The sequence below is a fragment of the Neurospora hispaniola genome (assembly GCF_033458365.1).
Source record: "Neurospora hispaniola strain FGSC 10403 chromosome Unknown B0T23scaffold_4, whole genome shotgun sequence".
Classification (NCBI taxonomy): Eukaryota; Fungi; Ascomycota; class Sordariomycetes; order Sordariales; family Sordariaceae; genus Neurospora; species Neurospora hispaniola.
In genome coordinates this window covers 2,025,994-2,053,346 of record NW_026944409.1, presented here as the reverse complement: position 1 = coordinate 2,053,346, position 27,353 = coordinate 2,025,994, and the positions used below count along the sequence as shown (strand labels likewise).

The window sequence follows — 27,353 nt, the reverse complement described above, 5'->3', positions numbered from 1 at the left end:
GTGGTGTCGTTGTTGTTGTTGTCCTCGTCACCGTCGTCCTTCTTTCGCCGTTTCTACCCGTCCCCGGTGTTGTTGCAACATGTTAGACCGCGCCAACCGTGCGTCTCTATGTCATTGTTGAGGTTCAATAGACGCCTTTGAACGAAACCGATACAATGACCATTGACTGGGCAATCCCGAGTGCACAATTCTAAGGGAGAAAGCAAATCCAACACCACCACCCTCCCAGATCGGACCAACCGAGCACACCCGTCCACAGCCATCCATCCATCCACCCACTGGTTGCCATTCAGCCATTCTGGACCGGCGGCGCTTGAGAATGGATTGCATGCCGTTACAGGGTTGCATTGGCCTGCAGGCTGGGATATGGGTCCCGCTATGGGGTACATACACAAGCGGCTTAGTCTGCTGCAAAGGAGTTGATGTATCGCCATAGCCTTCATTCGGATCCGTCGCCAGAGTCACGACTGATGCCGACGCATTGTCACCTTCAATTTTGGGGTGACCGAGCAACTGACAGTCTTGAGACGATTGCGACATGAATAATCTCATAGAATGTTCATTGGTTCCTTGAATTGGCGAAATGCAGAGCGTATGACCACCAGTAACACAAACCAGTTTAGCATCTGATTGTTTGGTTGCATTGTCTCGTTCACGCATGTCTTGAAAACGGCGCAGCCTCGAGGTGCAAAACCAACAGGTTTACAGGAAAGCACAGACCAGGGAGGAGTCCCTGCATAGGCCGTTCTCCTCCATAGCCCCCTGGCGACAGAAAATATTGGATAGAGCTAGGACGATGCGAACCAATCGTATTCACAGAACTAAAATGGGGCCCCTTCGCCAGTGCCCCTTGGCGCGGGCTGCTTGCTGATTTTGGTTTGCTGTGCCCGCAACAACTCTTTTTTTTCTGGTCCGTCAGAAAGTCCTGCTCAATCTCACACTCCGTCAACCTCCAAGGCGACGGCGGGTTTCCCCATCTGGGAATGGCAGTGTTGGCGCGCAGTCTGTTGACACCAACCTTCAATAGAATTACCTACACAATCAATTCGTGCCTTTTTTTGTTGTACATAGTGAATTGTTGTGTGTGTCCTCAAGTGAAAAGGCTGGCGTGAAGAGGTACTGTACCCACTTGTTGGTACGGGTTGTCCACGCACACTGACTGACGGGAGTGGGCTGGCTGGCTGGCTGGAACCCGGACCTGGATGGCCGCAACGGTGCTCCCGCCCTTCCACTTTGCTTCTCAGGGTACCACTCGTGTACGTAGAGTCAGCACACCGGGCAGCCCAGTCCAGTTTCGTCCCGCGGCGCAGACTTTCGTCGCAGTGCAGGTGGACGGTGCAGCATTTTGCAGAAGTGGTCAGAAAGGCCGTCGTTCGTTGGCCGGGGCTTGGGGCTGGTGCCCGGTGCCTGTGCACCTGATCACCTCGATCAATCAGCGATCCGACCCGCGCTCCCTCCCTAGAGGTAGGTACCCAAGGTGGTAGAGGTCGGTAGCACTGCACTCACTCTCTGGCACTCTCGTCCTGGGCCCTGCCTGACTTGTGGTTCTGAAGGGAAAGACTGGACGACCGGACGAGAAAGAGTCAATGAAAGGCCTGAAATTCAAGCCATGCCGCTTTCCAGGATTCTCCACTGCCCTGGACGTCTTGGACCACCCCCCAGCCCGCCTTCCGTTTGCGCTAGCAGGTTGTTGCAGTGCTCTGCTCCGTTCCCGACCCCTCTGGCCGCCGCCCTCTCCTCGCTCTCTTTCGCTGACTGCCGTCCTGCCTCCTTTCGAGTCCGTTCCATTTTCTCTCCTTCTCACCACCTTCGGCAGCCCGCCACCCCCCAAAACCCGATCCATCGTCATTTATCCGCGTCCGTCTGCTGCCCGCCCCCTTTCACCACTCACTTCTGCCCCGACACAGCAGACGCTGCAGACGACAGACGTCTTTTTATTTGTTCCTTTTTTTTTTTTCCTTTCGGGGGTTTGTTATCGAGAAGGCGGTTCGCATTCAAGTTGTCCACCACCAAATAGACGGATTCTTCGTCCCCCATCCCAATCCACCCAGCTTTCTCTCTTCGCGCGCGACCCTCTGAGCCTCCTTCGATCCGTTCGCATACCACTCACTCCTCGCTTGCGCAAAGAAGCAACAGCCGACTGGGGAAGCCTCTCGTAATCACCACGGCACTCCACCCAAGGAATCGACCCAATTTCAGCAACCCATCTGTGCCCCCCGTATCCCGGTCGTCCAGTACCTATACTTGGTCAATTTCGAAGAAGCTGAATTGCAGAAAGTGCAAAGCAATTCAGCCACCATCGTCGTCGTCGTCGTTGTTCGTCGTTCGCATCTTCGAATAGGACCTCCTGTCCGTTTCCCGACTTTGGTCGCTGCATCCCGGCCAGCAGTCCTTCACTTCCGGCATCCGCCAACCCCAGCCCCGTCCGTCTCACCGACTAGACCGAGAACGCAAGAGGACCCAGCGTGTTTACCGAAGCCAGGGTGAGTGTTGGTTCGTTTGTCGCTTGTCTCTCTTACTGTGGGCGTGGCCTGGAGTGGCCCGCTTCTGAATGATCTCTTGCCGTCATGGCCTGGTCTCCAGGCACAACCATGCTTCCTTCCCTGGATCCCTATTGCACACAGAACAGCCTTGCCTTGGCACACCTGTAGGAACCATCCATCGTCTGCCAATTCATGGTTTCCACACACCACTGCACTTTTTCCTCCTTTTCCACCTCCTTCCTGTCAATCCCTTCCACCCAGTTACGCAATACACACATGGGCCCCTAGGTCTCCTGTCTGGGGACGTTATCCGTCATCGTTGTTATCGGCACCACGCACGCACACACTTTCCTGTCATCGATACGGTCATTATCCTCAACAATCACTGACCGCCGATTTCAATTGCCTAGACGTGCGACGACATCCTGATTGACGACCATCACCTCTAGTCACGACCCCGTCGACTCTCAACCTCAACTAGAACACACGATAATTTGAGTGACGACAATCCGACACTATGGCTTCGTCGACGTCCTCCAACGTCGTCGGTGTACACTACCGAGTGGGAAAGAAAATTGGAGAGGGTTCATTTGGTGTCATTTTTGAGGGTACCAACCTCCTCAACAACCAGCAGGTTGCCATCAAATTCGTATGTCCTATTTTTCGGACCTTGGCTCGTCGCGCCTTCCCCATACGCGACGTGGGATGAACTGGATTGACAAGTGATGTGATTATAGGAGCCGCGCAAGAGCGATGCTCCCCAGCTTCGCGATGAGTACAGGACATACAAGATCCTAGTGGGATGCCGTGAGTACAGGCCTTTCTTGAGTCGTCATGGTTGCTTGCTAACATCGTATCTACAGCCGGGATCCCCAATGTCTACTACTTTGGCCAAGAAGGTCTTCACAACATCTTGGTTATTGATCTCCTCGGTCCCTCTTTAGAAGATCTCTTTGACCACTGCAATCGCCGGTTCAGTCTCAAGACGGTCGTTATGGTTGCCAAGCAAATGGTAGGTCGGCCGGTCGTCTTCCCCGTGTCCCCTGAAACGAGGTAATCTAACCTTTATGTAGCTGTCCCGTGTCCAAACTATCCACGAGAAGAACTTAATCTACCGTGATATCAAGCCCGACAACTTCTTGATCGGAAGGCAGGGAACCAAGACCGCCAATGTCATTCACGTAGTTGATTTCGGTATGGCCAAGCAGTACCGTGACCCCAAGACCAAGCAGCACATTCCCTACCGCGAAAGGAAATCGCTTTCGGGAACTGCCCGTTACATGTCCATCAACACCCATCTTGGCCGCGAACAATCCCGACGAGATGATCTCGAGGCCTTGGGTCACGTTTTCATGTACTTCCTCCGCGGTGGCTTGCCGTGGCAAGGCCTCAAGGCTGCTACTAACAAGCAAAAGTACGAGAAGATTGGCGAAAAGAAGCAGACCACTGCCATCAAAGATCTCTGCGAAGGATTCCCCGAACAATTTGCCCAATACCTTACATACGTCCGCAACCTTGGCTTCGAGGACCAACCCGATTACGACTACCTCCGCGAACTTTTCTCTCAGGCGCTCAAGGATGCCGGTGGTGTTGAGGACGGCGAATATGACTGGATGAAGGTTAACAAGTCCGACAAGAAGGGGGACTGGGATCGGCCTGGGGCTTTGCACAACCCAAACGCGAGACCTGGGCCCTCAGCTATGGAAATCCACAACTCGAGGGGGCCCACGACCCATCACGCAAGCGACCCCCGAGCTCAATTGACGGCCGCTCGTTTAAACGCCCCGCAGCCCTCGCCTCCAGCTCAGCCGGGGCAGCGGGCGAAAGAGCAACCAAACGCCAACGCGCAGAATAACCGGGCTTATAAGTCCCAACCCACACCCACCCAGTCGGCGGGAAATGGGGCGCAACCATACAACATGCAGCAGCCTCCGCAACGGACAATGACCCACACTGCCACATCGAACACGAACCCACCACCTTCTAACCAGCCACAACAACAGCAAGGCGGCATCAAGGGCATTTGGAAGGCCCTGTGCTGCAGCTGAAAAGGCTGGTGCTGATTTTGTGTCCGTTTGTTTTAATAATATCCTTCAGTGAGCAACAACCAAAGACGGTGGCAGCTGTGTTGATGATCCTAACCGCTAACAGTGCGGCTAGCTTCAAAAGGAGAAAATGTGAGGAGCAAGTCTTCGTCCCATCTATACAGAGGGAATCCCGGGGGGACGAGTCCTGTTGTATGAATTTGCCGAAACATGGGGTTCTCAAATGTTTTTGCATGGGGACTATAGAGGATACCTTCCTTTGTTTTTCATAGCGGTCTTACTCGGCTACGCGCATCTGGCGTCTTTTACTTGCTTGATCTACCTGGGGCACATCATTACGACCATACGATTAGTATTCCAGACTCAGTCTTCTGTCTTTCTCGCTATCTTCGCTTCCCCTCCCTCGACCTCCCCGGGAACCCTTTCTTCTTTTACCATTTCTTGTTCCCTCCCTTCTTGGCTGGCCTTCGTTTGGCGAGAGGATGCTAGGATTTATGACGCCGGGCCGCTATGGAAGGCCGAGCCGACTCACGTGGAGGACAGTGGTTTCGGATGATCCAGTCTTTAATGACAGCTATTTCTTTCCCGACGAACCCGTGCAAACGGTCAAGCCTCCCTGATCTTGCCGCTGGAAGACGCGGTTCTGAGTGGGACGAAAGGGGAAGGAGGGGGAAACACGTGAGAAGAGGGAGGGGAAGTGACAGGGAAAGGTTGGGAGAGAAAGTTTGAAAAGATCTCGGGAAAACGAAAAAAGGGGAAAAGAGGAAAGAGTATTCATATTTGATTGGAACGGAACGCCTCGGTGTTTTAGTGTTGCTGTTTGCGGGTGTGGTTCTGAGCTTGTTACTGTCTGTCTATTGTCATTGTCTACCTTGTCTGTTGTTGCGCGCTATTGCTGTCTAATCAGCATCTTATACATCTCCGAACTACGTATAATAATCATTATATCCACTCACTCACTGATCCTGTATGGTATTGATCATGTCATCCTCTTCCGTTGTTCTTTCACGACATGATATGATCGAGGATGAGGTGGCGTAATAGGATTTCTTCTTCGATAATAGCTGTCTGGTGCCCTCTAAGCATTGTTTTATTCGTTCCTTCATTTCACATTGCCACATCTACGGTTATCACTTACCTTTCAAGCTTGCACTGAGGCCGGACCTCCGGACCTATTGCATATACTCGCATTATCTTTCAAGGCTGAGGTTTGGGAATGTAGGGTTAAAGTATCGGTCAACTACATACGTACTCTTCGACAACTGCCAAACGCATCTGGCAGACATTTAACCCTACGTCTTCTACACAACTCTGAACGTCAACTCCCCGGCGATGATCTGGTAACTGCGCCATGACCTAGCGGGAAAAAGTGAGGTCTCTTGCGAGTTGCTGGAAGAACAGCGTATCGTGGAAATGCGACGGCGTCAAATCTGAGCCGTACTTTGTCCTATAAGTTTCTCTAACTCTTCACTCTTCTCCATATTCACCACTACTTGTCGACACTAATATCGGGAACTTCAACCATCGTTCATTGGTAGTTGCCGTGGCAGAGAAATTCCCATCAGCGAGAAACAAATATGGAAAATCAAGTCAAACCATCTAACCCTGATTCACGGTCTAGGTTGAGCATATCGATCACCATCGTAAATCCCACATCCTTAGTCTAGAACATCTTGCCAACCACCATAACCGTTACCTCGGGCGTCATCACTGTAAGCTCTTATATTCCCTTCGACCTCGTTAGGCGGCACTCAACAGGCAGCAACCACCACCTATTCTACCGAGTAATCATCGTTGGGGACGCCACGTAACCTCAGCCTGGTCTGGCCAGGGATCAGCTGGTACATGACGATGGAGGCGGAGTATATCTGAAACTGGATGGTGGGCAGTCTAATCCCCGACCGTTCCGGGAATACGTTATCGCAGTTCGGTTCGGGCCATCCAGACAGCGTGAGTTTTATGTTTTGCTTTGGCCCCTTTTCGTTGTATCATAGAACATGTTTGTCTTTTGCTGGCCCATCTGTCTGGTACAATCTCTCTATGGCATCATCAATTGGGCGGCAAGCTGCTGTACTTCGTCGCTGAAGATGCCGCCGACCTCCACCGCCACTGCAACTGCCAAACCCTAAACCAGTATGATGCGCCTGATGGAGAGGACAAACTGCTTGGTGAAGCCCTCACTTCATTCAACTCGGAAGGCTATCAAGCGGCGTCTCGAGAAGAACACAAGACATTCCAGATGCTCGGCCAGCAATTTGAGGCTCATTGAAAATTCGGGACAAAGGGGGAGGGGACGGGGACGGGGACGGGGCCTCCTATTACTTTGGGAGTTTTGTTTTCCTTTTTATTTATTTTTTTCTAATTTTTTTGTATCTTTGGTTTTTGGTTCCCTTTCTTCGTCGGGTCTTTTCTTCTTACTAGGACACCGACGAGAGTTCTCTTTGGCGCTGCCGCCACCACTCGTTTAGATTTCTATTTGGGCGCTAGGCATACATATAGCGTTCCATGTTTTTCCTTAAATACAATACGTCCCCTGCTGAGATAGCTCTTTAGCTGCCCACAGATGCTTACTTGAGGTAAACAAAGGGTTTTGTTCTTTTCAGTTTGCATTCCAGTGTTTGTGTCAGGAGGTACAAGAACACTCGGCTTGGGATCGGAGAGTTGATCAGGTACCTGGCTTAGGTTAGGTAGACAAGAACCGGAAGGACTGTCTTGTGTTTATTATTGATGAGACCTCCCTCCTGTCGGGCAGCTTCCATAAAACATACCATCTAGATCTTGTTTTTTTGACTGGTGTGATACAGAATAGCCAAAGCTTTTGGCTTTCTATCTGGTGAACGCCGTGAAACTGATACCTCCTAGTGTCAAGGGTCCTGATTGAGACGGAGAGAGGCATGATAGTCCACGCTATATCAGAGACGAGAGATGGAGGTATATGTGGCAACTACACTACGTTTGGCAGCTTGGCATATTCATATCATAATCGTCAGCGTTCATGTGTTAAAACGTCTCTTTCGAGGTTGACGTATGTGTGAGAGGGGCGTGTGAAAAGTTGATTGTGTATTATATATCATCAAGGGCATGGCGTGAAGTTTAATGTTGTATAGGACCATGTAAATCAATTTTCATCGGATAATTATTCTTTGGTGTTGTCTACGGGTCTCGCCGCTCGTTATGTGTGAGGGATATTCGAGTAGGTCATTGTATTACATTTTATCAAGGCGTGCCAGCTTATAGAGGAGCAAGTAAAGCAACCAAGGTCAGTTAGTATCTTATGCGCGCACTATTCGGTTTGTGCTTGATTAGTGGTATTCGCCCGATGTGTGGTGCGTGAGCGTTGGTTGTATGAAGTATGTGCATTATATCATCAAGGCATGGCCACTCATGCTGTATAGAAGCATGCATAATACATGTTAAAACGTTTCGTTAGAGTTTCTCGTCACTCTGTCGCTGAGGACGGCCCACCCGCCTATGGCAACTTTTTCTCTCCTTGATCATAGCTCTTCCTCTCTGGCATGGTATGGCGTGAACACCTCATGCCACCCATGACACCCGTGGCCCGTCTATTTGGCCAAAGGAAAAAGTAGACCCAACCATATCAATTATGCCTCCCCGTCCCTCATAGCCCGTCCGCTCCCACAATTACATATGTGCCTTTTCTTTTAATATATATTGCAAGCGAGACTTCCTCCCGTATGACCCATGGTTGGGTGTAGTGGTAGAAGCTCTTTACGTGAGCTTCTGCTTGATGAAGAAGGAGCGGAGATGAGAGAGCTGCCAGGCGCAAGTGACGCCGAGGACGACGAGCTGGATCAAGACCCAGCGAACGATGCGAGCGTTGGTGGATTCGGATTGATCACGGAATTCGGCTTCGCGCTCCTGTTTTGGTTGAAGATTGTATGTTAGCTTCTGTCCCTCCCGGGTTCAAACAATCCCCCATCCCCGCCAATTCGGCTGAAAGAGATGACTTACTCTCTGGAAAACCTGCTCCCTCCTGATATCCTGCAGCCGGTTGTTCAGATCCTTGGCCCGCGTCGCCAGATCCTGCAGCTTGCCCTTGTCGGCACTCTCAATCGCGCTCGACTCGCCGATGGCCATATCCAGCGTCAGCTTGATCCCGCCATTCGGGTTGTTAACCGACATCCAGCTCGACCGGCCTGAGGTCGACGTGGGCGTGAAGCAGATGCGGTGGTCGCCCGCCTCGGCGGCGGTGAAGGTGAACTTGCCGCCGGGGCCACCGCGCTGGGAGACGACACGGTGGTCGTTGTCGAAGAGTTCCTGGAAGGTAAGGTGTGTAAGCGATTGTGGGAACAAGCAATAATGGGTTTGGTATGGGAGGTCTTGGTAGGTGGTGGGTGGTTGGAATAGGTGGGATGGATAGGGGTCAGGGGTAGCTTTGGTAGCTCAAAAGAGGTAACAAAACATACATCTACAGAGATGAAGATGTTGATGCCATCATGCTTCTGCCACGAATGCCTCTGGTCGTCCCATTCCTCTGCCGTGTAGTGGCCAACCACCAGTGTGTCCTTGGGCAATTCCTCGTAGAAGCACTTGGGGCTGGTGCCGTCGATGAAGAAGTGGAGCGCTTGAGCAACGGCGCCCAGCGAGAGCAGCGGGAGGAACGACCTCATGGTTGTGGTGTGTCTGTGTTGTCTCTCTATATATAACGCCGGACGGGGCAGTTGAGTGATGGTCGTCGAGAAGAGGCGGCCGTGATCGTTTCTGTTGTATGTACCCGGCTGGTGGTTGTTGCGCCAATGCTGTGTACAGATTCACTGACGGAGGGAGGCGGGAATGTTGGTGATGCGCTATGGTGGATAAAGCACACTGCACTTGAAAGTCGCGACCACAATGAGACCTGGAAACTGCCACGTTCAGAAAATCGAGCCGGGGCCATCCAAGGTCCCCAGGGGCTCCGCTTCCACCTGCCTGGGTCTGGCCTTTTCTTCTGTGAGCGGCAGGCAATAAGCAGTCACGTGCAGTCATACCTTCTTGAGATTGACCCTAACCCTTTCAGGTGATTGTGAAAGCGTGAATGATGGTCTCCACCAAGAATCTTTTCCAGCGACAACCAACATTCCACAGACCGCGTCGTTTCCACATCTCCAGCTTGCAGGTCATCCAGATCCGATCGATATCTTTCATTACGGGCCACAAGCTGAAACCCAGATTTGTGATGTGCTCTGCCTAATATCGCGAGTTGATATTATCTCTGGCTTTTTCTTGATGAATTTTGGGAGTGGGGCGTTTCGAGGCAGTTGGACCCGACGTTCAACTGAAGTTATAGGCTCGTTTGCGCATTAAATCTTCTAGTTACCTTATCTCCGGTTCCTGGCTGCGGGTTGCGGCGTCCTTCTCTTTTGTTTTTCGACTCCTCCCCCTAACCCCCTCCTTCCGGCGCCCCACATCATGACATCCCACGACGTCCGTGACGTCCTCAACCTCCCATCAGACCACGCCGGGCCGAGGCCGTCCAAAAAGGCGAGGACTGCGACACCACGTCCAAACCTAAAGGGCCTCGCTCGTGAAGTACAGAACCTCGGCGGCGACAATCCTATCGCCATAGTCCCGGAGGTCTCCATCTTCAAGAAGCGAAGGACCGTCAGTCGCAAACCTGCTGCCAAATGGGAACTGAAGGCATTCACCAACTCGGCTAGAGGGGATGATGGCGCCCTTGTTTTGAGGCATTGGAAGAGGAAACCAGATGGAACCGTGCAAAATGGCTCAGCTGAAGGGCAAGACAGTGCGGCGACTGCAGACAACTCGGCTGACAAGCCCGAGGACTCGTCGTTTGCAAAGTTCAACGTCCGCGTGTCTGTACCGCAGTACAGCGAGGATCAATATAACACCAACCTGAAGCACCCCGATTGGACCAAGGAGGAAACAGATTATCTGCTGGAGTTGGCAAAGGATTTTGATCTACGATGGCCTATCATCTGGGACAGGTACGAGTACGCTCCTCAACAGCCCGAGGGTGAGACACCCGATGGCATGGCTGTGGTGCCGGCATCCAAGCCCAGGACCATGGAAGACTTGAAGGCGCGATACTACGAGGTTGCTGCCAAGATGATGGCCGTTCAGAAGCCTGCTCAGTACATGACCAGGCCAGAGTTCGAGCTGTATGAGATGATGCTACACTTTGACCCTAAACAGGAACAGAACCGCAAACGTTTCGCCGAAAACACCTTGAAACGCTCCAGCGATGAGGCTCGTGAGGAGGAGGCTTTGCTCCTCGAAATCAAACGTATCATGGCCCGTACGGAGCGCTTCAACGAGGAGCGACGTGAGCTGTACAACCGTCTCGATTACCCTGCAAGCGAGTCGGACATCAACTCCTTCAAGACCTCCGCCGGCCTACAGTCTCTCCTGCAGACCCTTCTCAACGTGGACAAATCCAAGAAGCGCAAGAGCATCATGGGTCCCGAGAATGGCGTCCCCCCAGCTGCTGCCGCGGCTGCTGCTGCTACTGCCGCTCTGCCCGCCGCCGCTGCCGCCGTCGCAGCCGCACCCGAAGTGCCTCCGGCCGCTAGCCGGAGGGAAAGCCTCGCAGCCTCATCCACTGCCGGGGCCAATGACCATCATGAGCCCCCCGTCCGCGAGCCTCCTGTGCGTCATGAGCGCCAGGAGTCCCGTTCTCACCACCGCAACGAAAGCCGCAGCGAACGCGCCGACCGCCACGGTGCTCACGGCCACCACCACCGCGACTCCGTCTCTCAAACCCCCGCCACCCCTGCCGAGGCGCCCACCCCCGCTCCTGCTCCCGCTCCGGCCGCCAACAAGAAGAAGGGCCCTCAACAGCCCGAACGTCGCAAGCTGTCGGAGCACGAGGAGCAGGTGTATGGCGTGTCGCATCATGACCGGCTTGGCAGCGGCCCGACGTTCCGCTACGAGAAGATCAACAAGCTGTATAGCCACAAGTCTGGTCAGCAGCAGATGCGTATTACGAACCTGCTCCTTGAACTTGACATCCCTGCCCGTCTTATTATGCCTACGGCGGCGGTGACGGCGCAATTCGAGGTTCTCTGGGGCGCGGTCACAACGCTGGTGGATTTGAGAAAGATGAGTGATAAGGTCGATGCGGAGATCAAGCTGGAGGAGGCCAAGAAGGCCGAGAGGGAGAGGGCTGCGAGGGAAGCCGCGGAGGCGAGAGGAGAGACGGTGGAGAAGAAGGATGGTGAGGAGGAGGGAGAAGGAGGAGGAGGAGGAGCAGACGACAAGCAGAAGGACGGTGGTGGTGCTGATGGTGACGACGCCAAGGACAAGTCGGGCGAGTCTGCACAGGCTGATGAGCAGAAGAATGATCAGAAGGCAGAGGACGCCAAGGCACAGAAGGAGCAACAGGGCGAAGGTCAAGATCAGCAGAAGAAAGGGGAAGAAGGTCTTGTGGTTCCAATAAAGGAGGGTGGAGGCGAAAAGGGCCAAGGAGATGCAGCAGCAGCAGCAGCGACAGCGGCCGAGAAAGAAGCTGAAAAGAGCAGCAATCAGCCCAAGATTAAGGAAGAGGCGGATGAGAATGGTAGTAGCAGTGGAGCAGGGGCAAGTGCAGGGGCGCGACAGCACAAGCGGAGTGCCAGCGTGCTCAGCAATGCTAGTGATAGGAGTACGAAGAAGCAGAAGAAGTAAGCTTGTGAGCGAGCTGGTAGTCAATTAGTCAGTCCCTCGGTGCCGGTGGCCCGGGGGATGGGCGCTACCAGGTTGATGTCCGCTGCGGTAATATAGTGGATGGCATATACAGAGTGGTTGTATTATTAGTTCAGTTTCTTGTGAATAGGTTTAAAATTGTCGTTTATCTCAGTGTGTTTACTTCTTCGATTGGTGACACTTCGAGAACTTGGAGCATACCCCAAGGTTCTTTACGCCCTGTGTTTTAGTTTCGATACATGACCAAAACGGTACAAACGACGATGCGACGAAGACGAAGAAAGACAAAACGTCCCAGTACTCAAGGGCCAAGCGAAGTGAAGTCTGAACCGAGAAGTGCAAAAGAGAGTGAAGAAACAAGTGATAGGGATGAAAAGGATAGGGGAAGTACACTATCAGTACAAGGTGAGAGGCCTTATCCAAGGAGGTTAATTCAACGGTTCACCCCTTATACAAGCAATGGTATACTTTTGCGAACTCCTGGTTCCCTCTTTCGAAACAAAATCGAATAAAACCAGTTCAGGACCCAAGAACAGTGACCAGATACGTGAATTTCTGACATGTCTTTTCACCCTCTCTTCACTACCAACGTCTCGTTTGTAGTGACTCGACTACAACACCAGCACCTTTTATGTTAGCTCAAAACCTTCAACACAGTTCTTCACTGAGCTATTTTCCCATCCCCGCAGTATTCAATTCAGTGTATCCCGCTTGAGGTCCAAGTGGCCGCCGATATTGGCCTGTGAACATGGGGCAAAGAAACACGTGTAACACGTGTGAGGCTACCTCGACAATCATCGAAACTCTTTCATAACTTTGCGTTCTTCAACAAGTGTTGGGGTTCCAATCAAGCTTATCAACCATGTGTTTTACGCTTTCGTAAGGCACAGCACGCGCGTGTGAGGACAAGGATCTCGGCAAAACACTCCCCTGTTGAAGCCACATGGCAAGTTGTCACTTTAGTCCTGATAGTACTGTACTACCTGCTCACCGTCCGACTATATACCGACACCAATCTCTTGTTTTTTTGAGGGGGGGGGGGGGGGGGGGGGGGGGCAAAACAAGCGGTGACGATACTCTCTCCCGATTGATACATAGTCACTTCGACATGCCACCTCCCTGTTCCTACCTAGGTACCCACTAGCGGATTTGGAGCCGGCACATGGACCTGGCGATAGATCTTTCAGCTTTTGGTGATCAGGAATGATTATCACAATTTCATATGTGTTCTTTCATGCTTCCATGAGGCACAGAACCACGTGTTGGCATCCAAGACATGTAAGCTGGAGTATAGAAAGCTGTTGGTTGATATTTGAGCTCTGACGATCATGACCCTCTCGTGCAAACCTCTCGTTATCAATGATGCTACCATATGCATTCTTGAACAGTTGTTGCTGGGGCTCTAGTCCTACAAGCCATGCCAAAAGCTTTGCCACCATGTGCTTTGTGAGTGGTATGCTCGAATGAGGCACAGAACCACGTGTTGGTGATATAGATCTTCAGCCGCAATACCTGTACAGCTGAAATACAAGTAGATAACTGGGTAGTAGCTATCGGGTTGGGGGCTAATCAAAACGAATCACGCTATCCATTGATCTTGTCTTTTTTTCTTCCATTTCCCGAAATGCAATGAGACTTTAGCTCATGGTTTTGTATAGTATGTCCAGACTTTGGCTATTTTTTTTTCTTTTTCGAATTATGCAAGGGAAGTCAACTTCCCACCTCCACACGCAATCGTCATCTGGAATGAACTAGATATAGCAAGCAAGAGGTAGTTGGGGGCTAAACTGGCATTGATTGCCCTTGGCGAACTTGTAAATTGCCTCGTAAACTATTCACTACATCTCTATGCAGTAGTTTACAACTGGACGAACACGCGTGGTATGAGAGGGAAAATAAAAAAAAATAAAAAATAAAAAACTCTTCATACGCCGGTACATATGTGTAAACATGTCAAAGAATCTCAAACCGCTATACATGCACTTCTCTAGCCAAAGACTGCCAGTAACTAAGCAACCATCTACCTACCGTATACTATGAGTTTCGTTTACGTAGTTACTCCCTCCTACTATGTATATACTTCACGCTATGTAAGATTCGCGAAACCTCTCTCTCCCACCTCCTCTTTACCTCTCAGCCACGGGCAGGCATTGTACAGCCGCGCGCACGGCTCTACCTACCTACCTTACTTACCATACCTCGCTTGCGTACCGAGCATACCAAGCCTACCCACCGGTTCAGTGAGCCGGTGTTGTTTGTTTGTTGAACTTCGCCCGACGCAAGCACATATAGCGCGCACAGTATTATTGATCTCGCAACCGCTATGTAGGTAAGTACCTACCTACCTACCTAGGCAGGCCATAGCCGACTGATACCGACCTAGTCCGATACCTACGTAGGTATGTAGGTACGTATGCACTCGGCCACCACTGCTGCTGCGTCCGGCGCGGTTCAAAGCGGCTTGTTACATGTACATATTACCATAGTAGGTAGCCCTTGAAGGCCACGAGTGGTCACTTACAGTGCCTACCAATTGTGTACCTATGTATGTAGTGTCTATACATTACGAGTTGGCCATGTAACCTGTTGCGGGACTTAGTACCTATTGCCGATTTCTTAAAATGTTCACCGTGTGTATGTATTCATGCAGCCAGGAAGAGCCGCCCCCATATGCCATGCATGGGACTTAACGAAATACATTGTTCCATCCGAGATAGGTAGCTCGGATGGGATCGACAGACGAGCGGCATGCTTTGACGAGGTGACCAACGGCATGCGAGGTACCACCGGATAATAGACACTTGGAAGCTCTTACTTGAAACCTCAAGTGATCCTGGGTAAGGTGATCTGGTCCCGCAGAGTTTGACCAACGTCCGAAGAGACACACCCACTGGTATCAACTTAGTTACTAGCTAACCAACTACCCGTACGCACTCACTACCCAGCCTAACTACTGCCGATAACTGCCAGAGTTATATCAGCCTTCGTTCCTTACTGCCTCCTTTTACGCTTTCTAATCCAACCTTCCAACCACCCTATCCCAATAAGAAGCAAAGGGGTATATAGTGCTATTAAAGTCGCAGATAGCCGAAACCGCATGATAAAAGCCACCTCCCCTCCTTCGTAGACAACCGTATTGCCCTATCCAAGATCGCTCGCTCGCTGGGAGATTTTCTTCGTAGGCATGTGACATGATGTAAATGATCGTGGTGAAAGCTGGCGATGACGACGCTTCTTCGATTCTCGAACGACAACCTGGCAATTTAATCGTAGCGGCGTGTCTTTCTCTTCCATCTTGCCTTTTCCTGTCCCATTCATTCATTCTTCCTGAACCAGATCCGTGTTTTGTTTCGAGCCACCCTCCCACCGATCGATCCATTCGCCCCACACAGACAAATGTGACAAATAAGTAATTAGAGGAAATAGAGAGGAGTAAGGAGATACTGAAAATAGAGATAACGGGAAACATATGCGAGAATATACAGAAATGGGTTTCATCCGGTCGTTGCAAAGACCAGTACAGATGTAGATTGAGGTCTGGTGATGGCGATCGCGGTGTGACACCAGACAGTAACAACATCAAGTTGGAATGCCTCGGTGCATGCTTGCTTTCCGTCCAATGTAGATGCTGTAGGGAGCAACGTCCTAAACATAGTCTCTTCAGTATGCACACTCCTGGAGGTTGACTAGGGATTGACACTTACCCTCGAAACAATTGACCCAGCCCCAACCGTTGACCCCCTTCCGATTTTTACACCGGGCAAGATGACCACGTTTGCCGCAATCCAGACATCGTCGTCGATGATGACTGGCTTGCCAAATTGCGCACCCCTGTGCCCATCACGGCGCCTCCAGTCTGTGTAGCAGCTGTTTGTGTAGATGTTGACATTCGGGCTGATAATCACATTGTGGCCAATGCGTACCTCGCAAGAGTCGGTAATCAGGCAGTTCCGGCCGATAGACACGTTATTGCCAATGGAGATGTTGTACCCATAGTCACAGTTGAACGGGGCCTCGACCGAAACGTTATCACCAACATGACCAATACGGCCTATGGGTGATAGCTGGTTGGGCGTCAACTGAACACCTTCGCGTGGGTGCAAGATCTCTTTGAAAAGTCGTGCGCGTTCAGCAGGTGATACGCCAATGTTAGGATTGGTCGAGTTGTTGAATCTCCAACAAGCTGCATTGCATCTCTCGCGTTCTAGCACAAGCTCCTTGTCGAACGGATAAAAGGCTCGTCCACTGATCATCTCGTCTTTCTCCCTTCGCACGGGGGGCACGATAGCGCTGGATGGAGTATGCGACTGCGCATGGGATAGTGCTAGCTGCGCAGTCGCCTGTACGGCATTTGAAGGTGGCTGAGATGTGATTAGAGGCTGGACCGCTGATGTTGGCGTGTCCGTTCGGCTGCCATGGAGGTTGTATGGAGGATGTGCGGAAATGGCGCTTTGAGGAGGCGGTGGTGGCGGCGGTGGTTGGTGGTCAGGGTCTGTCCTCGTCAAATCGTGGAGCGGGGGCACTCTCGCATACTCTCTAAGGGGCGTCCGGGCACTGATGGGCGTGGGGAAGACGTTTGAAGAATAAGCTGAGAGGGCGGACAGTTTGTTGTCTGGGCTAATAACCGATGCACTAGGAAGAGTTGATGCCGTGAGCCGGTCGTCGTCGCTTTGAAGAGGCCGTCCTTGAGGCGGTGTGATGCGGAGAGTGGGTTGCTGCCCACGCGCCATCGGGAAAGGCTCGCGCTGCTTTGGTTGGCTCAGTATCGGAGCAGTGTTGCTGGTGTAAGGAGGGATCGGTTGCTGCGGCATCCCATATGCTCCAAGAGGGACATAGTTGGGATCCTTGGACTCGATGTTGACTTGGGCTGGCTTGCTCTCAGGCTTCTGCCAGTTACCCCTCTGTGGTGGGTAACCAGCACATTGGAATGAACCCTTGATGCAGTTGGTACCTTGATAACTGTTAGATGACCCAAAGGCGAATGCATGGTCAAATTCAAAACTCACACTGAGGCTTTGTCTCATCACACTTCTTTTTGCGCCTCCTGCACGTCAGGCAACCGGTTTTCGTCCGATTACTGAAATTGCGTTTCCGCTTCTTGGGGTCGGACTGAACGGTGCCATCTCTGCGCTGCTCAGGGGTGTACTGATCCGAGTAGCGGTTGTCGTCGCCATCGGGGCTCTGATTTTCGTAGTCACCGCTGTCTGCTTGACTGGTCGCTCTGCGCATATGTTCGCCCATCGGCTCCTCGGACTGGCCAGATACTGGCCCGGCCGAGTAAGCTGCATCGTAGCTTGCGTTCCTCTCACTTCTGGGCTGCTGAGAGCGCCATCGGTCATCGCTCTCACGATTTTCGTAACCACGATATCCTTCCTTTTGGGGAGACGGATAGCGGTCATGGGGGTTGGACGGAGGCCGTGGGGGTTCATATTGCTCCGCCTTCTCTGTTACTTCAGGCCTCTCCACTCTGTCCATTCTTTCCGTTCTTTCCAACCGTTCGGTCCGTTCAATGGGAGTTCTCTCTGTTCTTTCGAACTTGTCGGGCCGCTCAGTGGAAATGGGTGAAGGCCTGTGCTCTCGCCTGGGAGAGTGAGAATCGGAATCTGTCCGCATCCGTTTTGGGGCAGGTTCAGCATCGTGGTAATTTGCCACAGGAAACGGATGCCTTTCACGGGTTGAAGTGCCCCAGTTTTCCCGGTCCCGTTCTCTCTGGCTGACTGCAATATCACTAGCGGATCTTGGGTCTGGACCAGCAGACTGTCCGTTTCCGCGTTCAAGCTCCCGAGCACCATTGGAGATCTCAGTTGGCCTGGGTGATGACCCATTTAGAGCTGTGAAAGTCGTCATGTGTGACCGTGATGCCGATATATTTTGGATCTCAGCAAATGTTCCCTGCTGGCGTCCTTTACGCCCAAACCCCAATGATCGTGCGCAGAGGCGTAGCTACTTCCTGGGCTGAAGGCTAGTGATCGAAACGTTGGATTATGGACCAATGATGGAAACGCAACGCGTAAGATGAAGGACGACGTCCCTGGAGTTGATGCCGTTCAGTGTATGTGAGAGGTCGAATTCGGTACGGCTGATGTAGGCAATAGGCGCTGTTTAGACAAAGTAGGAGTTGGTGATGGATGAAAAATGGAAATGGTGACCTCTGGGGTTCAACTGTGAGAATGCAGACGGGGAGCTATGTGAGTGGAAGATGCCCAATACCAAGTCTCCGTCAGTCGGAGACGGCGGACAGAGGTGCAGAACACGACGGCCCGGCGTTGATATAAGGTAGCACGCAGGGCAAACAGAACCCCTCAACCTGTACCCAAAGAAGGTGGATGGACTCTTTGCGTGCAGGAGGATCGTGAGGTTCCTGATGAATCAGCGTTAGAAAAGTGTGACCAGCCTGCAGGATTTCTCGGATGCGATGCGTGCGTGTAGGTAGGTAGTGGAGGCGGGGGGGTGACGGAGTGACGGGGGGGGGGGGGGGGGGGGTTGGCCGTGTGCCTTTCTCTAGATGTGAGGTGAGGTGAGGAGCAGATAGGTATGTAGACTAAGGTATGTATGATGGTTGCTGCAGGGGCGCTACCTATGTGAGATGCTTTTCCCCAGGCCGGGTTGAGTGGTGGCCGCCAACAAAGGCAACAAGCAACGGAGGATGGAGGTTGTGGGTGGAGGGGAGAAGACGATGAGTGATGAGCAGCAACAGCAACAGCAACAGCGACGGCAGCAACAGCAGCAGCAGCAGCAGCCGCCTTTCTTCGGAGGTTGCGATTCTGGACTGGAGACTGCCCTCTGCGCAACTCGGCGTGGGAGGAGCTCCCTGGCCGGGCTCGCCTGGCTACACTACAGTCAGTAGTAGGTGGCTCCGGGCTGGAAGCACTATCCTCGTCTCGACGCTAGCTGGCTGGAGCTGCTCCGCTCTTTCTCTTGACTGACACTGGCCAGCTGCCGATGACCCCTTCTGGGGTAGCTATGGGTGTGGACTCGAGAATGTTGGGTTGTGTTGCAGGGCCACGACCCACCAAACCGAATGCTCAGAAGCTCCAAGGCCCAAATGGGCCCAGTCGCAGCTTGGTAGGCTTGGCAGCGCCGCGGTGCCCAGGCGAGGTACCTTGCCGCGGCAGCAGCAGTGGAGGTAGGTTGAGCGTGGCTGCGTGCGTGGGTCGGTGGATGGGCGGAATACCTCTGCCAATGAATGGCTGCAGTCTCAATCAAGGTCCCAATGGTCCCAATCGATGGAACCCCGGATTACGGGTGTGGTATGGGACTGAGTGCTTCAAGTGCCCGGTCTTGTGAAATGGGATGTGTGTGTGTGTGTGTGTGTGTGTGTGCTGTGGAGGATACAAACAAACAGGACGGAACCTGAACGCTGTACAGTGTACTTGCAAGACTTGGTACGAGACCCGAGCAGAAAACAAAACAAAACAAAAAAAAAAAAAAAAAAAAAAAAAGTGACAGAGCGACCCGACACGGGGCACAGCGTACAGAGAAACAATGTGACGAGATGGACCGACAGGAACCGAGTCTTGTTGTCAACGGAAAGGAACAAAAGAAACACCGACCGACCTCTCTCAGCAACGCGTTTTACCACGGACCCAGATCTATACTGCCAAGACTGGCTGCGTCCTGAATGCCAGCAACGAAACGTCCTTCAAGTACGAGACGGATGCTTGCTAACTCGAATGACCAACCAGCCCACTGATCCGCGCTTGATGATACTGGAAAGTGCTAAGGTTTGATGCATGTATCAGGTATCTATTTGACCGTTGGCGGCTCTTCCCTCCGGGCCGGTTCGTCGCAGAGTTTCCGTCGGTAGTAGTGTAGAGGTGCTAACAAACAAAGTCGCGAGTAATGGGTCGAATTCTCGGCGTGTGTGCGAGAGAGATTGCGTGTGAGCCTGTGTTTCCTTTTGTGTCTTCCTTTTCGGAGCAGCAAGGGTATGACACGTCAGAGAGCAAGACCCATGGAATAAAGACTGGATGGCGATAGCCGGGATGATGCACATGTAAGACTCGGGCTGTTTGGCGCGCCTTTTCCTCGGCCTTTGCGACCTTGAAAAACACCCCCGCAACTGATGGAATCCAGAGACGCGGCCAGCATGCAGCAACTCGGATATAGGTAGAGCTACCCATTCAGCTCAACCAATGCCGACCGCGCTGTTCACCTTTTTAACGCTTGGTAAGCAGGAAGCGCACGAGGGAGCAGATGGTCGGAGCTTTCATCAACAAGTACTAGGTACGTGGTGAGCATCTGGATGATAAGTGTAGAGTTGCTGGTGCTGGAGCCTGGTAGACGCACACCTCCTCTTTGTATGTAATTGCGGAGCGCTTGGTGTCCATTTAACGCGCGATTATGCGTCTGTTCGACCGCTGCCGGGAACACATAACCGAAATGGGCCTCGTGTATCGCTAGCAAGTGGCCGGTATCCGCGCAGCTTGTATGACCGAAAACATCCATCCACTTCGAGCCCAGCCTGCCTGCTTCTTCTTCTCAACATGGTGCAAATCAATAAATGTCCTTTGTTGCCATGGTTTTGGTTGATTAGAAGAGTCCATGTACCTTCTTGCAAGTGGAATGTGCCTCTGGCCACAGCCAGCTCTAGGCAATGACGGAGAAGCCCGGAGTGACGAGACCAAGTAAGTACATATGGAGGGGCGCACCGCGCCAGCCTGATCAATGATGCCCTGATCACTGGTGTCCGTGAGCGGGAAGCGAGCGGGAAGCGGCCGCACTGGGAGGCAGCACCACCAACTCCCTAGATCTCCGGCCAAACCGTGCACCGCTGGGATGGTAGTGTACATCAAAGACCGTATGAGGTCATGAGAAGAAGAAAAACAGATGACGACGTTTCTGAATGGTTCCTCCCGGTTGATGGGAGTGGTAAAAGTGACGGAAAGTGAGGCCTCATTGTCAAATCTACTGTGCGCAACATCGCTTTCACTACGGTACGCCGTACGCCGTAGATCCGTCAACGATTCAATTTCTCCACCATCCCCTACTACATAGGGAGAAGCGAAAGGGCAAACGAGCGTCGCTAGAACGGTATGGGGTGTGTCGAGAACACCACCAGTCTATTGGGTGACATGGCGCCTGTTCAGGGGTGAATTGGTGGACTGCTGGCCTTCGACCTCGGTCGTCCCTGTATCGGTACCTTGTCCGATGGCCAACACACACTGGCATTGGTTCGCCCGACTCTGAAGGCTTGGTAACCGCATCGGACTGACGGTTCGGGTTTACCAAGGAGCAGCCTGACCAGGGACATTTGAAGTCTTGCTGCTAGTGTCAATACCCTGGGCAACGACAACCGCGACCGCTTCAGATGTGCAAATTGCTGACGAGTCGCCGTTGTTAACCACCGTTTTCAATACCATGCTCGACTCCCACCCCCTGATCCTCCTTCGGCACATGGTTCTTGCACAAGGATCCTGCACTTACAATCGAGCCTCTGATGGGCAGGACCTATAGTCTTCCCAAAGCGCAAGCGGCATGTCTCATCCAACTTGACGGGGCATATTACGTGACATTGCCAGACTCGCAGTGGCTTACGGTAGAGAGGACCACGGGCTGTTCGCCACTTTGCGTCTTAGCGGACTGGTTTCTACACTAAATATCAGCATCAGATATGATGGCCACGCTATGGATGATTATAGGGTTTGGAATAAACTTGCCTTGGCCCACATCTGCTCTGCTGCGCCTGTTAAATTTTGAAAACGAGGCTGGCCAGGCAGTCAGAAGTTCACTGTGTAGGATTGAACCCCCAGTCTTCGCCATGATCCAATTCGTACTTACCATCAAACAGCATGGATGGACTCGCTGTTGGTTCTTGGTTACTGGCTAGTCGATCACCGAGCAGATGACGAGCATCAATTACCGTTGCATTCGCCCTGCTCGGCGAACTCGTGGGCGAATGTACCACTGTGCCAGACATTTTTTTCTGTTAATTTTTTTTCTTTTTGTTCTTCGTTTTTATACGTGATTGGCATGCTCGTGTAGAGTAATCTAATCCTCTGCAATCAGTACGAGCCATCCTGCTCAAGCATCACTGCCGCCCAAAAGACTTGAATTAACTCCATCTTTGGCGAACGAATCGAACCTTCTTCTTTCATCTTGGGTGCTCCAAAGCCTCCTCGTGCCCTTAAGACTGACGCCTCGCCTTGCCCGCAAACCATAGGCATTAGGCTGCATCATCGATACCGAGACGAATGGAGAGTGAGAGCGTGAAGGGAAGTCAAGTCTCACAGGAATGCAACCAATAGGAGGTACACGACAGGGGATGTAGTTCCATTTAATATGGCGCGACATGTTATTCTCTGTCCTCTCATGCCCCTGCGTTGGGTGCGTACAGGACGCTATAGGAGCGGCGATGACTTGTGGCAGCTAACGCAGGCAGGCTTGGTAGGGTAACACCGATAAAATGCGTTCTGATGAATGCCGCATCGCCAGCTAGCAAAGCCCAATGTGTGGACATGAAGTGAAACTGGTAAAGCGTTGTTAAACGCCGTTTCTTACACCAGTAGTGACGGCGGCTGGCTTGTACAGGGATGGGCGGACAACAGCCCGTATTGAGTAGGCGGAAGAGGGCAGTGTATATCGGTAAAACCGTTCAGGTCAAAGTGCCGAACGTCACAGCCGGAACGGTGATCTTGGTCAGGTCTTTTTAGCCATCAGAGTTCATGATAACTGTACAATTCGGCATGAGGTCCTCCAGCTTAGAGTCTTCCACCTGGAGATGCCCTCCGGCAGCCAGATTAGGCCGATTGTCCAAAAGTAGCATGCTGTTGAGAGGGTTGAACCACCTGCCAGAATGCAACCATAACGGCGTACTGAAAGTTGCCTCATAACTTGATTGTGGTACTCTCATGGCAACGCTTCATCCTGTCACTGTTCCCGGGTGTCTCCTTTGGGGTTTCTTATGTATGTTATACGTAGCAGATACGGTGGGAGATGGTGTCCAGCATGCCATTACAGCCAGGGGAGTTCCTTGTGTTGGCAAGTTTAGCGTTAAATATAGAAACGCGCGGACCTGCTCATAGGAGACCAAGGTGCGGAGTTCTTTGGTTCCATACGGGAAGATTGTCGAAGTAAAAGTCAAGTAGATGTATTTTATAGTCGCATTCCGCCCGGTTCGAAAATTTCCGTGTCAGCAAGTGTGGGAGTTGCGGCGGCTGTCACTATCAAGGACTGTCGTCGCGCGTGCTATGTAATCAATACCGGGCTCGTTGTTACTAGCGCATCTTCTCGGGATGTTTACCGCCAAAGGTTGAGGTGCGATTGGTTACTTTGACCAGGACATGATTGGATGAAAGCTGAATACGTGCGGCCTATGAAGGTCAGATGAAGGCCCATTCTTAGAAACAAGTCGTGACTGGTACCCGACCATGCCCTTTACAGACAAGAAGACTCGAAGGGGATGATGTGTGTCCGGAGCTTTCAAGGTTGTGGTTTTCGAGATTTACAGCTGCGACGGGCTGCTAGCAGATCACACAGTTTACCAGCTGTCCACTGGTACATGCGTGCTGTTCGACACACACTGGCCGATATGTATGGTCCCTGGTAGGATTTGGCATATCAGATCCAGCCAGGTGGATCTTTTGATTCTGAGCCTGCAAAAAAGCATTTTGGAACTCATTGTCCACAGTCCCGTGTTGTGCAGAGAGCAGGTTCACCACTTGTGATGTGGTGAAGGAGCTGCATATGTAGCGGCTCAAGCACCCAACGAGAGTGCCTTGGAGTTCTATTATGGAAATCAGTATACATGATCCAAGGCGATGTTGGGTGGATTGATCCTGGTGTCGACGACTCACATTGCCCTCAATCAGCCATCCTGGTCCTATAACATGAATGACACCCAAGCGTCCCACATAGGGACTACATAACTACAGACACTTTGCGTGACGAAACAAAAGTCTGAGCGATTGCCTATCCTAGACTTAGTACATAGCCTGTCTGCTGTCTCCCCACCTTGCGTACGTACCATCGAGAATTTGGAGATTCAGGGGTCATCGCCTGTCGAGGACGGCTTGATTCCGCCATGGTCAGTGCTGCCCTGACAATGTTGCGATGAACCATCGACGACCCCGTCTGAGACTTGGGGCCTTGGGGTTCATGGGGCGACAGGGTGTGTAGAGATAGTGGCCAGTGGCCTGCCTGCCTGTCGTCACAGTTGTTTCCTCGTTTCTTCGTTTTCGACGACGCTTTTGGCGCCTCCGCAGGGACTGTCTTGGGCTCTCAGGCAGGTTAGAAAAATAAAAGCTCGCGAATTGACGGTCATGTTGAAACATGCAAAAGTGTCTGGCACATGATGAAGGCCCAAGCGGACCGGGACCCGGATGTGGGAGAAGGGAGGAGGCAGGAGAGGAGATGGAAATCTTTGATTTGCAAAGTGCAAGACCATGCAGGTGCCTGCTGTGCTGTTGTTGGTTCAGTTCCTTTGGGAAGCAGTTGGAAAGAGGTACCGACAATTTTTGACGAGCGAGGCAACAGCAAAGGACTGGAACGGAAGGTCAACAGAAAACGTAAGAGGTACGCACCTGCCCCGATTCAACATTTCGAAGATCTCACTCACCGCCATGGCCTCCATTAATTCTTCAGCAGGAAAAGGACGGACATTGTTTAAAGCAGGCAACAGCAGGAATCCATGTTGTCATGTTGCCATTCCGTTCCTACCAAAAACAAAAATGTCACAGGTGGTGCCGGCTGGGCGAGGGGTTGAGGTTGCGACTGCCCTGGTGTACATATCAACCGGGCCTGGTTTGCTTGTTAGCGCGGAACTTTCCTACGCACTTTTTGCAACTCTGTCGCAGGGACCACGTTAACAATCAGACCAGGGTTGAACTGTAAAAAAATCCGAGACCAGTAGTAAAATCTCCACGTCACACCAAGGTCGCCTCGTGTGCACTCGCAACTACTATGTAACTATGTACATAGTGTACACTCATAGTACACTGCACCTACCATTCGGTTGTCGCGACGGTTGCCCCCATTCGTAGCGTTAGGCCCGAGCATAGGTCACCGTAGGGTGGTGGCAGGCCTGGCCCGCTCCAGATGTGGGCAGATGGCCCGGCTTTTTCAGGCACATCTCTCCATCATCCCACGATTTATTTTCTTTCTTTTCTTGACATCTCGTGTCCCATATCACCACTAAAAAAGCACGACGTCAACCACGAAAACACAGTCAAAGCCAGTCAGTACTCGACGATAAAACAAGCCCTTCTAAAACACGACGAGGGTCTCAATACACGCAGCCAAGTCCTCTCCCTGTCCTGTGATTGGCTGAGGTCGGTACTTTTGAAGACTCCAGCCGCTTCGCGATTCGCTGGAGCCGCCGCGGCCTCGGTTCTTAGCCGCCCTCGACTGTTTCGATGCCCCTGCCAAGGCTTCGATGTTTACTCCACGAACCCACGTCAATGCTCCTAAGCGCCCTATGAACTATTTTGGTGTCAACAGCACGACTTCGTTCTATTGCCCGTTGTCAACCACCGTTCCCGTCTTCAGCACTTCTAGAACTCTTCCAACTGCCACCCGTAAGTTGAGATAAGCCAGTCACCTGTAGAATATCGGGCGCCTAACAGTTTCTCCAGTGTCTTGTCAGCCAAACACAGCCGTCTATCAGCCATCCCTCGACTCCATGCTCGCATATGCCATCTCTTACAGTCACCACTACACTGTGACTTCTACTAGCCACACTTGACGTGCACGGTGACACGCTGTGCTTTATCCCTTGTCAACACTACTGTCAACATTGGATCGATGCTATGCATACAGTATCAAGTCAAGCGCTGGGCTATGTCTACCTACGGTCTATCTATGCGCCGAGCGCCTACATTCACAAAACGGCTTCGAACAACTGCTCCCTTGATCCTTCTGTATCAGGGAGCAAATGTCGAGGGTATTGGACTAGCCTGGCTAGTTCATGATGGACATGCAACGCAGCCAGAGTCACGGCGCTTCCCTGGGCGGCTCAAAAGGCTTCTAATGCAGCGTTGGCGGTTGTGGCTGGCTTGTCTCAACACCATCGGGTATCTGCTTGGGTCATCGCCGTTACGTCAAGCCGGATCATCGGTATCGTCGCTTGGCTGGCCAAATATAGAACACCAAACCCGACCCTTCTCTTTGTTCTGTTTCCCTACCTCCCCAGTGCCAGGGTACCCAGCGTTCCGTCACATCTACCCGTTCTCCGCATCCCAAGATGGGCATCTGCGTCAACGGTTCCTTCATCACACTTAGCCGAAGCCATGCTGGTAAGTGGTTTCCAAATGCCATGCCTCGTGGTCGTGCCGGTCTGGGGTCCAGGGCATGACGAAGAGCCGCACATAGGTACCAGTACCTAAGTGGTCATCTGTGCCAGATTTCGACACCGTATCTGCGCGAAATCGGCTCCACATTTAACGTCACTGCTTCCAGCATCACGACCTATTTATGTATCCCCAAGCCTTGCCGCCCACCCATAATACAAATACAGACGAACCCTCGGATATATATGCATCCCTGGCAGTCCAGCGGCCTTCAGTTAACCTCGATAACTACTTGCAGACATTAGCGTCGTCACAAAATACTCATCTCGCAGCCCATCCCTTCTTCTCGAAGCCAAGTGTCCTACCCTTCGGCATCACGCTTTCCCTCCCTGCTTTCTCCCCTCATCTCCACCGACACATCATATTTATAGCCAAGCGGCTACAATCATGACGACTTATAGGACAACACACACATGTGGTAATCAAACTGGAGTCAAATTCTCTTGCTGTTCCGAAGACATTTGATACCGTTGATCTTTCGTCCTCTTTCTGTGCCTATTTCTGGAAACAACAACATAGCAAGATGACGATTTTTTTTTTTTTTTTTTTTTTTTTTTTTTTGGAATATTGTCTTTCGCATCGGTTTCGCCAGGTAGCATAGGCGGCTAGTTTTCCACTCGGTCGAGCGGGTGAAAGCCTTTAATCTTGGATATTCGAAGTCCAGAGCTGGAACTATTCTCTTGCAATCGGTTACCTCTGACTGAACACAGTAACACAATCCACTGCGATAACATGCCAGCAGCGTTTGACTTGTCCTAGGACGAACGGCAGAAACAACCCTCCTTGGCGATCAAACGTCCTTTGAGTGTGATGGCCTGGATTCGCAGCTATCATGCTGACCTCACGACTATGAATTGCCAAGAGGGAATCGTTGTTAAACGTATCGAAGGACGTAGAAG

At 51.9% G+C, this 27,353-nt stretch overlaps 10 protein-coding genes across 10 annotated transcripts; 5 read left to right on the top strand and 5 right to left on the bottom strand.

Moving 5' to 3' along the window:
* Positions 1-1,474: 1,474 nt before the first annotated feature.
* Positions 1,475-2,481, top strand: B0T23DRAFT_379778 (uncharacterized protein). Its single transcript, XM_062837169.1, has one exon. The coding sequence runs from the start codon at positions 1,587-1,589 to the stop codon at positions 2,157-2,159; it is 573 nt and encodes a 190-aa protein (XP_062692929.1). The 5' UTR covers positions 1,475-1,586; the 3' UTR covers positions 2,160-2,481.
* A 519-nt stretch (positions 2,482-3,000) lies between these two features.
* On the top strand, positions 3,001-4,531 carry B0T23DRAFT_315567 (kinase-like domain-containing protein; the record flags this gene model as incomplete). Its single annotated transcript, XM_062834866.1, has 4 exons — positions 3,001-3,132; positions 3,221-3,290; positions 3,347-3,495; positions 3,557-4,531. 4 exons carry the CDS (start codon positions 3,001-3,003, stop codon positions 4,529-4,531), a joined length of 1,326 nt encoding a protein of 441 aa, XP_062692928.1.
* Positions 4,532-7,867: 3,336 nt separating this feature from the next.
* On the bottom strand, positions 7,868-9,173 carry B0T23DRAFT_420251 (emp24/gp25L/p24 family/GOLD-domain-containing protein). Its single transcript, XM_062839730.1, has 3 exons — positions 8,956-9,173; positions 8,501-8,806; positions 7,868-8,407 (listed from the first exon to the last, which is right to left on the bottom strand). The coding sequence occupies exons 1-3, from the start codon at positions 9,157-9,159 to the stop codon at positions 8,258-8,260; spliced, it is 660 nt and encodes a 219-aa protein (XP_062692927.1). The 5' UTR covers positions 9,160-9,173; the 3' UTR covers positions 7,868-8,257.
* A 419-nt stretch (positions 9,174-9,592) lies between these two features.
* On the top strand, positions 9,593-12,323 carry B0T23DRAFT_379774 (uncharacterized protein). The gene has a single exon (XM_062837168.1). It carries the CDS (start codon positions 9,938-9,940, stop codon positions 12,149-12,151), a length of 2,214 nt encoding a protein of 737 aa, XP_062692926.1. The 5' UTR covers positions 9,593-9,937; the 3' UTR covers positions 12,152-12,323.
* Positions 12,324-15,036: 2,713 nt separating this feature from the next.
* On the bottom strand, positions 15,037-15,908 carry B0T23DRAFT_142667 (uncharacterized protein). Its single transcript, XM_062832384.1, has 2 exons — positions 15,874-15,908; positions 15,037-15,814 (listed from the first exon to the last, which is right to left on the bottom strand). The coding sequence occupies exon 2, from the start codon at positions 15,747-15,749 to the stop codon at positions 15,183-15,185; it is 567 nt and encodes a 188-aa protein (XP_062692925.1). The 5' UTR covers positions 15,750-15,814; positions 15,874-15,908; the 3' UTR covers positions 15,037-15,182.
* On the bottom strand, positions 15,856-18,016 carry B0T23DRAFT_317829 (uncharacterized protein; the record flags this gene model as incomplete). Its single annotated transcript, XM_062835029.1, has 2 exons — positions 15,856-17,120; positions 17,176-18,016. 2 exons carry the CDS (start codon positions 18,014-18,016, stop codon positions 15,856-15,858), a joined length of 2,106 nt encoding a protein of 701 aa, XP_062692924.1.
* A 962-nt stretch (positions 18,017-18,978) lies between these two features.
* B0T23DRAFT_379772 (uncharacterized protein) lies at positions 18,979-19,522 on the top strand. Its single transcript, XM_062837167.1, has one exon. It carries the CDS (start codon positions 19,112-19,114, stop codon positions 19,454-19,456), a length of 345 nt encoding a protein of 114 aa, XP_062692923.1. The 5' UTR covers positions 18,979-19,111; the 3' UTR covers positions 19,457-19,522.
* A 91-nt stretch (positions 19,523-19,613) lies between these two features.
* B0T23DRAFT_379769 (uncharacterized protein) lies at positions 19,614-20,638 on the bottom strand. Its single transcript, XM_062837166.1, has 2 exons — positions 20,459-20,638; positions 19,614-20,391 (listed from the first exon to the last, which is right to left on the bottom strand). Exon 2 carries the CDS (start codon positions 20,290-20,292, stop codon positions 19,990-19,992), a length of 303 nt encoding a protein of 100 aa, XP_062692922.1. The 5' UTR covers positions 20,293-20,391; positions 20,459-20,638; the 3' UTR covers positions 19,614-19,989.
* A 755-nt stretch (positions 20,639-21,393) lies between these two features.
* On the bottom strand, positions 21,394-22,088 carry B0T23DRAFT_395820 (uncharacterized protein; the record flags this gene model as incomplete). Its single annotated transcript, XM_062838214.1, has 4 exons — positions 21,394-21,556; positions 21,596-21,619; positions 21,707-21,758; positions 21,950-22,088. 4 exons carry the CDS (start codon positions 22,086-22,088, stop codon positions 21,394-21,396), a joined length of 378 nt encoding a protein of 125 aa, XP_062692921.1.
* A 3,683-nt stretch (positions 22,089-25,771) lies between these two features.
* B0T23DRAFT_142646 (uncharacterized protein) lies at positions 25,772-26,685 on the top strand. Its single transcript, XM_062832383.1, has 2 exons — positions 25,772-26,400; positions 26,508-26,685. The coding sequence occupies exon 1, from the start codon at positions 25,910-25,912 to the stop codon at positions 26,384-26,386; it is 477 nt and encodes a 158-aa protein (XP_062692920.1). The 5' UTR covers positions 25,772-25,909; the 3' UTR covers positions 26,387-26,400; positions 26,508-26,685.
* Positions 26,686-27,353: the final 668 nt, after the last annotated feature.

Bases quoted from the DNA above. Each gene is read 5' to 3' on its own strand.
- B0T23DRAFT_379778 (XM_062837169.1), top strand. From the start codon at position 1,587: ATGAAAGGCCTGAAATTCAAGCCATGCCGCTTTCCAGGATTCTCCACT.
- B0T23DRAFT_420251 (XM_062839730.1), bottom strand. From the start codon at position 9,159: ATGAGGTCGTTCCTCCCGCTGCTCTCGCTGGGCGCCGTTGCTCAAGCG. The intron at 8,807-8,955 runs GTATGTTTTGTT...CTTACCTTCCAG, and splicing joins ACATCTTCATCTCTGTAGAT to GAACTCTTCGACAACGACCA. The intron at 8,408-8,500 runs GTAAGTCATCTC...CAACCAAAACAG, and splicing joins GGGAGCAGGTTTTCCAGAGA to GAGCGCGAAGCCGAATTCCG.
- B0T23DRAFT_379774 (XM_062837168.1), top strand. From the start codon at position 9,938: ATGACATCCCACGACGTCCGTGACGTCCTCAACCTCCCATCAGACCAC.
- B0T23DRAFT_142667 (XM_062832384.1), bottom strand. From the start codon at position 15,749: ATGTTGTTACTGTCTGGTGTCACACCGCGATCGCCATCACCAGACCTC.
- B0T23DRAFT_379772 (XM_062837167.1), top strand. From the start codon at position 19,112: ATGACCCCTTCTGGGGTAGCTATGGGTGTGGACTCGAGAATGTTGGGT.
- B0T23DRAFT_379769 (XM_062837166.1), bottom strand. From the start codon at position 20,292: ATGGGTAGCTCTACCTATATCCGAGTTGCTGCATGCTGGCCGCGTCTC.
- B0T23DRAFT_142646 (XM_062832383.1), top strand. From the start codon at position 25,910: ATGCTATGCATACAGTATCAAGTCAAGCGCTGGGCTATGTCTACCTAC.